At 36.4% G+C, this 12,556-nt stretch overlaps 3 protein-coding genes across 4 annotated transcripts; 1 reads left to right on the forward strand and 2 right to left on the reverse strand.

Annotated features, from left to right (window-relative positions):
- Positions 1-429: 429 nt before the first annotated feature.
- Positions 430-4,364, forward strand: Mrpl39 (mitochondrial ribosomal protein L39). Of its 2 annotated transcripts, XM_083054462.1 has the most exons (4): positions 430-681; positions 858-1,515; positions 2,441-2,823; positions 4,224-4,364. In XM_083054462.1, exons 1-3 carry the CDS (start codon positions 671-673, stop codon positions 2,783-2,785), a joined length of 1,014 nt encoding a protein of 337 aa, XP_082910588.1. In that variant the 5' UTR covers positions 430-670; the 3' UTR covers positions 2,786-2,823; positions 4,224-4,364. The 2 variants fall into 2 exon arrangements, with proteins under 2 accessions (XP_082910588.1, XP_082910585.1); XM_083054459.1 differs by lacking the exon at positions 4,224-4,364 and having other exon boundaries at positions 2,441-2,907.
- Positions 3,139-7,294, reverse strand: LOC145945450 (uncharacterized). The gene is made up of 7 exons (XM_083054469.1): positions 6,564-7,294; positions 5,709-5,924; positions 4,997-5,191; positions 4,748-4,853; positions 4,257-4,451; positions 3,629-3,849; positions 3,139-3,415 (listed from the first exon to the last, which is right to left on the reverse strand). Exons 1-7 carry the CDS (start codon positions 6,719-6,721, stop codon positions 3,217-3,219), a joined length of 1,290 nt encoding a protein of 429 aa, XP_082910595.1. The 5' UTR covers positions 6,722-7,294; the 3' UTR covers positions 3,139-3,216.
- A 143-nt stretch (positions 7,295-7,437) lies between these two features.
- On the reverse strand, positions 7,438-10,912 carry LOC145945443 (uncharacterized). Its single transcript, XM_083054458.1, has 4 exons — positions 10,200-10,912; positions 9,287-9,548; positions 8,767-9,058; positions 7,438-8,555 (listed from the first exon to the last, which is right to left on the reverse strand). Exons 2-4 carry the CDS (start codon positions 9,496-9,498, stop codon positions 8,022-8,024), a joined length of 1,038 nt encoding a protein of 345 aa, XP_082910584.1. The 5' UTR covers positions 9,499-9,548; positions 10,200-10,912; the 3' UTR covers positions 7,438-8,021.
- Between the last annotated feature and the right edge of the window lie 1,644 nt (positions 10,913-12,556).

The raw sequence follows: 12,556 nt of genomic DNA on the forward strand, positions 1-12,556 counted from the left end.
AAGAATTTTTTCCTTCGCTTCTGTTTTTTGAGAAAAAGTTTTATATATATATATATAATACATAAGGGAAACAATATTAAATACAACATACACTTTTATCAAAATAATGAAAGAATGAGAAATTAATGACAATATTACAAGTTCCAATAATAAAATCTACATTGTAGATGACTTTTGTTATATATAATGATCCATCTCAGTTTTAGTCAATTTCATTTCACTTTTGTACATTTCTGAATTGTCATTGAAGTGTAATTGATCAGAAAGCGATAGAGAAAACCTCCGCGTGAGTTTGAAAGAAAACAGATTACAGAGTTTAGACAGTTTTTTTTATTAAGCATATATGATATTTAAAAATTATTCTATTCAATAGTGATTTCAGATTTCCCGCCAAATGTATTTTAAAACATGCGTGCGCAGCTCCGGATAGCATATAAAATAGGTTAAGGTGGACCTTAACGATTAACCAAACAAGATCCGGAGTGGATCTGGATCCTGACTGTTTTTTAAGTTAATTGAGGAAAGAGAAATCAAGAACACTCCAGATTATATACAACTTTATTGCTCAGATCAGAAAAGTAATATAGAGAAACATTGTTAAGTCGAACATGCAGAGATACATGTGCTAACTTTCTTGTTGAAGCCACTCTTCGGTTAAAAGACAAGAAACATGTTTCACGGGTATGTACTTTTTGTTTAAAAATATTATGAAGACTTTACGCAATTTAATCTTCAATCTTTGTTTAATAAGGTTGATCTGATACTATCTGTATTCATAGAAATTTCAAAGATATATCTCATCTCTGTATTAAGGTTGCATTAGCTTCTTTGCATTGATCAAAGAGATTGTTTTGCAGGTGCAGGAGGCTCTGCATAAGCGGCGTGAAGCTGCCAACCCAGCATCTCCTGTCGTCGAGATGCGCCGGTACGTTGTCCAAGGTAGAGGCGAGGAAGCGGAGGAATCAGCTGTTCGAGGAAGAGAAGCGTAGGCAGCGATCGGAGTTGGGTAGGATCGAGAAGATAGAGGTGACGTACAAGTCGGTGGAGGACGAGATAGTGATGGCGATGAACCACAACATCTCCACGCCGTACGACTGCGCGAGACACATCTCCGAGAACGTCTCCAAGGTGTCCGCCATCGCCCTGGTGGACGGTCGTGTCTGGGACATGCATAGACCCTTTACGCAGGAGAAGTGCGAGCTGCAGCTGGTGACTATGCAGAGTCCGCGGTTGGGAGCGGTGAATCACGCCTTCTGGCGTACGTGTTCCCTGATCCTGGGTGCCGTGGCGGACAGTGCGTTCAAGGATCACGTGGACGTACACCTGCACAGCTTCCCCGTACCCTCGATCCGCTCCGGTAGCTTCATCTACGACGTATTCGTCGACCTGCCGGACTGGCGACCGACCGATTCCGAGCTGCGCGCCATGTCCGCGCTCTTTGTCAAGCTGACGAACCGGGAACTACTGCTGGAGAGACTGGAGGTGCCGCGCGGCGTCGCGTTAGACATGTTCCAGGTATGAAACGGAGGGAGATTTACTTCGGTATGTTTCATAAAGCTGTCTAATACACAAAAAATGACTTTTTTTTCGAACATTGGAACGAAACTAATCGTTTCATATAGTTTTTTAAACACTGAACACAAATCTGGGTTCCAAATTGCTTCATCATGTCACAGTTTTGAGAAATTTGAAAGTAAAGTTGCAAAAAATATTCTCACGAACTTTGTCATATTATAGCTACAATATGTGACGTGCTGGAGAAGTTTTCTTGCAATCAAAATACATATATTGTTAGGACTTTCAACCCTCAAAAGGAATTTTCAGTGTCGGTTAATAAGATATCCATGGTTAAATATGAGATGCATTGCGCAAGTTAGCTGTGACTCGTCGTTAACGATTTATCAAGCAGCTTTTAAGTATGTTTATTTAAACTTAAGGTTTTTTTAGATTGCTGAATATTGTCAAATTTAAAATGATGGACTCAATATGACGGATGACAAAATTTAAAATATGTTTAGATTGCAATCTAAACATTTTTTAACATATTATGTTCTCCATTTTGAATTGGACAATTTTGACATTGGATTCGTATTCAGCGACCTAAAAAACTTGAAGTTTAAATAAACATACTTAAACGTTACTTGGTAAATCGTTAACAGCTAACTTCCGCAGTACACATCATATTTAACCATGGATATCTTATTAACTGATACCAAAAATTTTGAGAGTCGAAAGTTCTAACAATATACTTTATTTTGATTGCAAGAAAACTTTTTGCAACTTTAATTGCAAATTTCTCAAAATTGTGACGTAACTGAGCAATTTGGAAACCAGATTCTTGTTCAGCGTCCAAAAGCTATAAGAAACGATTATTCTCGTTCCGATGTTTTTTTTTTGTTGAATAGTGATATCATTTTTACATTTTCACGCTTTCTTCCAGGATAATCCCTTCAAGTCCGAGCAGATACCCAGCATCGCCAAGGACAGCGACAACGATCGAGTGACGTTGTACCGTCTGGGGGATCACGTGGACATCAGCAAGGGTCCTATGGTTAATAACAGCGGTCTGATGGGACGCGTCACCGTGACGGCCGTGCACAAACTCGAGGACGGGCCCGTGAACGGCCTGTACCGTTTCCAGGGCATCGCCCTGCCCAAGGGTATTATGCTCAATCACTTCGTCTATTCTATCCTGGAGAAACGCGCCAAGAAACTTAACACCGCCACGTGGCAGCCTCACGTGTCCGAGGACGAGATGATCAACGTGACAGCGTCCATGAACTAAGTGATCAACCCCGCTTCGCGATTGAAGAAGATCCTCGTGTAAATAAATGCATCTTTCATCTGTTTCAACTGCGTTGTTTTGTTGCGCTTAACACGAATCAAAAGATAGATAGTAATTTGAAATCCTAGGTAATGGAAAGAACTAAATTTATTTCGACGTATAGCATGTATAGAAGAAAAGTTTATACGATTTCTTTTGAACGTCGATTCAGTCAATATATATTTACATTAATTTTTTTTTGTCATAAAAGATTCTTTCTAGGCTTCTTTTTAACTGCTACGTTCATCGATAAGTCGTTAATACGTTAAGACCATCGGATAAAATGCAATTAATTTATTTCTCATCTTCGGAGATATAAAAAATCGGGCGATCGCTAGATACATATCATTGTACAGGACACGTATATATAAGAGTGTATATATACGCGCGATTCAACGACACTGCGAATGCTTTACTCGAGGACCGCGCACCTCCCAAGTAAAATCGCTCGGCAATCTGTTAGCTTTGGAAGCCGTGCATCTCGTGCTCAGTTTCAGATACAATTCTTGACGCGAGTTTTGACCGCGGTCCTCCAGATCGTCGAGCTTTAGACTCGTCCTTGTCGACAGCGGAGCCAATTCTGGCGAACATCTAAACGATTAACACAAGCCGCTTTTTTTATCTTTCTCAATTGAATCATCTTATCTGGATATGCATGGAGATTCTATTTATAGAGAAAGATTTATTTTCTGGAGCGTATTTCTTTTTTCAATTATTATGGTTTGAAAGGAAAGGAGTAAAGGGTTCCGAGGAAATTGTTCACAAAATTGAATTTGCAATTTTTTATTTTTCTCATCGGGTCACCTCAGTTGAACTCCGATGACCAGGTCGAAGCGATGCGACTTATTAGTTCCTTCCTGGAGCTCTCTGCCGGTGTTCTCCGCGTTGCCGGATCTCGCGTACTTGAATTTATTCTCGTAGGCATACTTGCTCATGTTACCGTAATAGAAGAACTGGCCGCCGTATTCGCCGTATCCCGAATATGTGGAGGCCGGCGGAGGTTTCCGAGACGTCACCGATGACGCCTGGAAAAATGCGTCTTATTAACTTCAAAAATTATCCTTTTCTTGTCGAGACAAATTTATTGCTCCAGAAATCATTATTATACATTAATATACATACAGTACAGTACAGTACAGTACAGTACAGTACAGTAATTAACTAAAGAAATGTAGAAGCAGAATTATTAAGTTTTAATAATATATTATATAATATATTTAATATAATTATATTATATATATAATATAATATATTATGATATATATATTATTAAAATATTACACAAATATTGTACAAAATTAAAAATTATGTAATATATTATATGTATATGATAATATATTACATAATTATAACATAATTGGTTCAATAATGTATTACATAATTATTGTTTCTTTTTTAGATAAAATTAGTCTCGTTATTAATCGTTTGTTACCGTCGTTCGGAGGACGAGCTTGCGCTCGTAATGCAACTTATGGAACAGATGCTTGTTGAAGCTGCTGACCAGCCGACGTAGTCTAAAGTACATGTAACGCTGCCTGTCCCGCCAGCAGTGCTCGTTATTCATGTTGGGTACCCGAAGACACGTGAACCACGCGCGTCTCAGGACGTACTTGAGCTGCATGCTGACCTGAAAAATTGAATTACGCGGACTTACGTCGAGTCTGCGATTCGAATGATCCTTGCTGCGAGATTTTCCGTCGAGAATCGTCTACGGAATATTGAAGGATGGACTTGTTCGAAAGTATCAACAAAAATCTTTCGCAAGATCTTGTAGTTAAAGTAATTAGTAATTAATGCAAATTAAAATATGAATCGAAAAATGTACATATTTCGAGGATATTTTATAAGCTTATCTTACAAACAAGTCTCAATATTATTTCCGGACTCAAGCGCAAAGAATCGTATCGAAACATCATCCTTTACCATGGGGTTTCCTGTCCTCGACGAAGTCCTCAAGGACAACAGTTGTCGACCCTCTCCAAGACAGTCTAGGACGTCGACGATCTTGCAACCCGAAATTAGAGCGGATCTATTAGCGAATTTTTTTTTTTTTTTTTTTTACTGATTCTTGATGTTTATAATTTAGTTTGTTAATCGATTCATCGAAGCAATTCGCAAAAAATATAAACCATCACTGTCCGAAGATTGTAAGCTGATGAGGGCAAGTGTTACCTATTCATTCTGCGCTCGGTGATCTTCTCGAAATGATCCATGAAGCTTTCGCAGCTGCGCGTAAAGAGCTGCAGATCGATGTAGTTGAAGGCGTTCGCGGGTACTCGATCAGGATCAAGAATCGTCTGTAGCAACCAGTTGAGATTGTCGAGGACCTTACCGCCGTAGAAGCACGTGGTAGGTGAGCCGCGCAATCTTCAACGAAATTAAATGAAGAAAGTATGTATATAGATTTCCTCTTTGTTCTCGATAACGTAGCAAATACACTATAGTGTATAATTATTATAATAATTATATATAATAATATATATTAATAATTATAATAATATATACTGTATATATATATAATTATAATATTTATTATAATTATATATACATATATATATATATATAATTATAATAAATATTATAATTATACAATTTATAATTAATATACTCTTTTTCTGAGATGCTATTTCTTAAATAATTTTTTTTGTAGAAAGTAAATAAAATATTTTTTTAAATTAAATTTTCTGAAGAGATACTATTTCTTAAATATTATAAATAAAATTGAGGAATATATTAATTTTTTGAAATATTTGTATATGTATTTTAATATTTAATCGATTTTTTTTTAAATATGCGGATATATTTTTATATCTTTCATTCCTCAACTCTAGAGAGTTTAACAAAATCTCTGAGAAGACACGAGGACATAGATGAATTCGGAAACCTTGGATGCGTGTATCGCCAAGTAACTGCTCTTAACATCTGATACTGGGAGCGAACGAGTTCCAGCGCGTTGAAGATGCTACTGTACTCGAGTAATTCCACATCGGTCTTCACGCTGTTCATGAGGCTCTCTGTACGTTTTATCGCGATCTCCAGCTTCGTGCCAGCTATCAAAAACTCGCTGTTTAATATAGTGGCGGCGACATCGAAGCAACGTCTGTTCAAGGAAGGATCAAAGGTGAGATTAGTGGAGACTCAATATTTCCTTAACGTAGATCCTTAGAAGCTGGATTTTAAGACGAGATCTATATGAGGTTTCTTTCGAGGAAAGTGTAAAAAGATTCGAACTTCGTGTTTAAGCCTGAAGATTTTAAACTATTAAACTTCAAAGTTGTAACAAATTCGCTTTCTCTCTAACAAAAGAGAAAAATTTCTTGCTTTAATTTATCTAAAGACTTTGAGTAGGAATTAAAGTAAGGAATCTCTATATAACAAATATAAATTAATATAATATATATAAATATATATAAATTATATAAATATAATTTATATCATATTTATATTATATATTCTCAATATAAATTAACTTTTTCAAATATTAGATCTACGAGTTAATAATACAACATTTATACAGATAAATAAAAGTAGCTAGTCTGTTCTAAAAAATTAATATATAATAAATATTAATTAATATTATATATAACTATTATATAATTAATATAATATATAACTAAATATTATATAATTAATTTTTTTTCTTTAAAACTATATGTCGAGAGTTAGTTACAGCGAAATTTTTCCGTAATTCTCGAAACTTTGAACATTTATTTATGCCGAATCGACGGAGATGATCTACCTGGAGATCAGACGAACCGTGCAAGCGACGTCGTGTAATGACAGCATCCTCAGGATGATGCCGAGGACTTCCGGCGGCATAGAATCCAATGTGTACCACGCATTTTTTTTGCATCCTCGCGCGTTTCGCGAGGACACCCTCTGCCGTTTCGGATTCATTTAAAGCTTCTTTTCTTTTTTCGGATTGTCCTTGTAGTAATTCGCGATCGCGACCAATCACGCAACCGATCGCGATCAATCACGAAGATCACGTGCGTTCTCGCATAGCTTTAGTTGGTGGATCGCTACGGGATTTCCGTTTGCGGGAGGGACAGGAATTTCCGAAATTTCGCGAGAGTCCCTTGGACAGAGCGAGAACTTCCGAAATTTGTACGCGAAACAAAGGAGCCATCTGATCTCGCAATCTTTTAAACGACAGCTTCAGGACACTCACGTTCGATGATACAGATGATTAAATATAATGAAAACTCCTTTTTTTCAATGCGTGAATTATTAAATAATTATAATCACAATTATCATAAGATTTAGTTTTACTAGAAATTAGAAACACATGTAGATTAAGTTATAGATATATTGAGTGCATTTTTATTTATTGTAAAATAATGAGAAAAAGGAAGTTTTTCGTATATATTTTATCAATTTATACTATTATATAAATATAAGATGACATACAAAAAAAAAATTTATATCGATTTGTTTCATACGTTGTTTTCGATATGATTGCGGTGAAGAAACAGGAACTGCAAATTATCTTTAAATTTCTTCTTGATATTTCATCAAAATTATTTTCACGTCGCACAGTTTTATATACATATATCTTTTTTTTAAAGGAAATCTAAGCAAATGCGCGGACAACAGAATACAAGATAATGGCGTCACTTGTTTAAGATTTATTTTTCTCGTGAAGTATGGAATAACAGATTGAATATAATCAGTAAAATATTCACATGATTTGAATTCGTCAATCAAATGTCACTGTATTTAAAAAAAGTATCATTTAGATATATATATATATATATTTTTTTTTGGTCGCTGAGAACCTCGTCACAAGATTTGAGGATTCAGAATTCCGAGCTTTCAAAAATTTATATTTCAAAGGTTCTCAAAATTCTCAAGTATACAAGATCTAGTCGAGGTCAAAAGAGGTCGAAGATTATAGATCAAACAATTAAGTTTTAAATCGTCAAGAAATGTTAAGTGAGGATCCAATATTCTAAGCAGTAAGCTGGAAGATACTTCCATCCTTCAAGTAGCTAAAAGATCCGAGAATCCATTCTTCCGAGCACATCCAAGAGTTCCAAGAGGTTAAAATACCGAAGGCCCCGTGGTTCCAGGGAATACACAGTTCCAAGAAATCTCAGGTCTCGCGGATCCGAAGATTCCCCGAGAGGGGGAATGAATTCAAAGTCGAGGGATCCACAGTAAGCTTTCGAGGCGGCGAGAATCTCTTCGATCGATTTTACGCGCCAAAGTTCACCGGCATCAACAGGGTGAACTTGGCCTGATCGATGTTCGTCTCTTCGGTCGCGCAGGGTCCGATGCTGTCCAACAAGCTCTGTATCGCGTTCTGATTGCTCGAATGTTTTCGCTTGGTGTGTTCGCGACGATGCTTGAGTTCCTTGAACGTTTTGCCGCACTGCTCGCAGCTGTACGGCCTAGCGGCCTCGTGAGAGCGCACGTGGCCCTCGTAGTGACTCTTCCTCACGAACTTCTTGCCGCACTGACTGCAGTCGAACTGAAAACGGCCCTCGTGAGCGGCTACGTGCGAACTCAGGGTCCACTTGGTCTTGAAAGTCTTGGAGCAGTAGTCGCATCTGATCTTCGAATCGCCCTTGTCCGCCCTTCGAGGATCCTTCTTCAGCAATAGCATTTCCTCCAGAAAGAACTCGTCCTCTGTCTGTTCCTTTGGTGTCGAGGACTTATTCACGGTTGCTTGACTGTGCAATAGGCCTTTGGTATGTTCGTCCAGCTTCGAGTGATTCTTTGGTGTTGTCTGAACAAAAAATAGCAAATAAATATTTTCGCATGTCTCGATTTCCTCATTAATATGCATTACTGTTTACTCAGTCATACAAGAAATAAAAGTCTGCCAGAGTTCGACAGTACAAGGAAAAAGAAATCGTTTCATTAACATCAAAAAGACTGCCTGATTTACAAAAACACAATTGTTATATTTTTACAGATAACTAATACATTCTGGATACCTTGTCGTGCGAGGCCAGGTGGACCTTGAGCTTGTCCTCGTCGCTAAATCTCTTCTTGCAACGCGGACAGAGATATCCGCCCTTGTCTTCGGCGACGCGTAGAAGGGCGCCTCGTAGAGTCGTGTCGCTCGCAGCATTTTCCACAACGATCTTCTGATCGGTCAGCTGCAGCTTCTCCTTTCGCATCGTGTGCCGAGCTATGTGTCGCTTCAGATCGTGCGCCCTGGAGAACGCTCGTCCGTATCGTGAGCATGTGGGAAAGGGACAGCCCTTCGTTCTGTCGTTTCTCGGACTGGAGGAAAAAGAAAGGACATTTTTAATTTTTTTTGACCCTAGATTTCCAAGCATCGCCAACAAATGAAGGTAAAGATCAAAGTCTTATAATGAAAAAATATTAGAATTGTAGAGCCATTAGAATATTTAAGTTCTTTTATATATTGACGTACAATTGGATTTTAAGAAAATATCAGAAACTATGACTGTTCAAGGAATTTAAGGATATTTCGAGATCTTCTTGTACCTTCGAGTGAGATTAGTGGCGGTTGATTGCTTCGCATCCTTGCTGCAATCCTTGCACTCTTTGAAGACCTTCTGGCTAGCCATTGTGGTGAGTTGAGCCGACAAGGGTATCACGATGGAGATGGTCTCATTGGATCCAGGTGTGACAATGGGTCCAACGTGGATTGCTGGTGGCGTAGCCAGTGAAATTCCACTTACGCTGTTCCTATTCATGTTGATTCTGCGAGGGACTCCTCAGGTAGACTATTTTCTTATCGCACAGTCTGTGGGATAATATAATATCGATTATTATTGATTGTAGAAACCTATCCTATTTTAATGAATAATTCCAGTCTTTATTTTACAATACTATTATTGCGAATTATGTTATATGTTATTAATTTGAACAGGACAATAAATAATTATTAGTGATTATAGAAATCTATTCTATTTTGACTAATAATTATAATTTCTTTTAATTTTTACACTACTGTTTATTGTGGATTATGTTTTATTAATTATTAATTTGAACAGTAAATAATTAGCTCGTTTAATTTTTCGAATATGATTTCAACATTCTCTTAAGGCAAATTTTTATAATCATTAATTATGTAAATTAAATATAATTATTTTGTAATAATTCGATAAAAATTATGGACGGATATGTGTTTGCGAGACACCCTATATATTCCGCGACTTTCGGAAGGGCTAACGCAAACCGCGATCGATGGAAGGTCGTCTATTCACGGGTACCAATGCACATCACTTTCGAGGGAAAAATAAAAAATAAAAATAAAACAAAATAAAAAGAAAAAAATAGTCAAGAATCTTAAAAGTCAAAATTTCAGAAGCTCGCGGAAATGCTTTATTCATTTATTTATTCACTAATAAAGCAGCCTAAGACGCGTCTACCTTTATCGGAAATTTGAACTCACCGAGGCTGATATTTTCAGAGGCTTGGATCTGTTAACGGAGACGGCGTTATCAGAGCGTTATCGCGAAGAGGCGATAAAACACGAAGGAGAGAGAGAGAGAGAGAGAGTCGTCGATAAGTTTATCAACACCGAGTTCTCTTCACATTCGAAAGACACAACCTGACGGAGACGATGTAGAAGACGCACCAGAGTATGACGTCGTGAAACTGAAGCTTCCCTTCTACGGATCACAACTCTAAAGGAGCACGTTTACAGTCGTCAAGAGAGAGAGAGAGAGAGATAGATGAGGAGAACCACGAGAGAGAGGGAGGATCCTATCCAGGGATATTTCGGGACCTCATTAGCGAAGCGTCACCAACGCCGAGGAGGACATTCTCGATCACGAACGCTCTTCCTTCTCTCCCTCTTCGGAGATGATTGCCGAGGGTCGATACCCTGATACCTTAACTAGAAATACACTCGCGTGACAGCTCGCTCTCGCGAGATCCGAGCTCTTTGCGCGACGACGCGACGCTTCTACGAGGTGCACGCGCGACACCAGGTGCGGGGTGCGGCCATCTTAAAGCGAGCCTCTCGTTTCCTCTTCCCCTCCCATTCTCTGAGTGGAAACGCTCGTGCGCATGTCACGAGTGTCTCGTTTGAAAAATCATAATTCTCTGACAGCAGATCAGCTGTTCTTTTTTTTATTCTTTTTTTAGTCGTTATATTTTTTTCTTTCTCGAATTCTTTCTCCCCTCTTCTTCTATCTATGATGCTTCTCGACGATGCTTCTCGATGACAAGTTCTTTAAAGTCGATTTTTCCTTAGCGAAAATGTCATTTTTTTATTATAAACAATTATGAATGAAAAAGAGATTTTGTAAATATAAATCCGATAATTGTTACAGTTTATGTTATTATTTAATTTTGTCAGTTAATTTTTATTGTAATTCTTATTAATTTATTATAACTTACACAGATATAAAGAGGTGCGAAAGATTATTGGAAATATATAATCTTTCTCGACATTTTTGCTGAGAAAACATCGAGTCTAGATTTATCGAAGAACCTGTCATATTAAAATAACAATTTAACACTCTAGATATATATATTCGTTCACACTAAAAATGAAAAAAATGTAAGAGTATAGCTAAAAAGAAAAGAAGTATAGAAATTAATTTTCGCGTAAATAAAAATGCAAATATTTCTACGAAGAAAAATGTTCAAAATTTGAAAAATTGATAATACATTGTCTTTAATTGAATAGTACATTATAAAACTGATAATAGATTTTTTTAGGATGTTTCTTCTTTCATCAAATCTCTCATTTATTTTCTAATATATTTATTTGCAAAAAATTTAATTTTAATAAATTATAAAATTTATTATATTATAAGATTCTGCAAAAGGTTTTATTATGAAAAATAGATTGAAGATAAAACACTTGACTGCCACCAATATTTAAATCTAAATAAAATAATTTTGCTATCTTTATATAAATAAAATAATTTATAATTAACCAAATAAATTAATTTATCACTAAATAAAATAATTTTCAAAAAAATTTACTTTTTAACACATGTAAAACATCTCTCTTTCTCTCTCTCTTTCTCCCCGTATAAAAATAGAACTGAACAAGTATTGATACTTTTGTCCGTTCACGGTATTTGACATCGATACCACGCGAGACTCGAGTTCGGAATTTCGCGGTTTCAGCGAAAAGAATCGGAGAATCGCGTATCATGAAAGCCTTCGGTTCCAAATGGCGCCATCTTATTCCCAGGCGCCGCTATCTCTCTTTCTTCTTTTTTTTATTCTTCTCTCGGCCGGATTTCTCGCTCACTTTCCTCGACGAGATGAAAGTATGCTACTGATCGGACGATTCGAATACAATGATGGAAAAGTCACCCAGGTGGGTGACACGGGGGGATAAGATGGGCGGGAATAAAGGAAAATGCGCGCGCGCAGGCGATGATTATTTAATCACGATGATTTAAATTTTAAATTCGCGACGAAAAGTTTTGTTTAAAAAAAAAATATATATCTACGATATTTATTTGTATATTTATATTTATTATTTATATTATTTACTATATATATTTACTATTTTTATTATATTATTATACATCATATATATTATATATATAATATATTATATATTTATTATATATATATTTTTTTTTTTATTGGATTTTTCTGTCTTTTTTTTATATCAATGGTACCTATATCGGTTCGAGATTTGTATTTTTAACTATACGTTAATAAATAGTTTAAAAAATTTAGTGGAAAGAATGGAAATGTTTTTGAAAATTGAGAAAATTTTCAAGATAGATGTAGTCATATTCAATATAATTATTATAATGCATAGAGATGATACAG

This window comes from Prenolepis imparis, unplaced genomic scaffold (assembly GCF_030444845.1).
Source record: "Prenolepis imparis isolate NDT839.2.m4 unplaced genomic scaffold, iyPreImpa1.0 SCAF_14, whole genome shotgun sequence".
Taxonomy (NCBI): Eukaryota; Metazoa; Arthropoda; class Insecta; order Hymenoptera; family Formicidae; genus Prenolepis; species Prenolepis imparis.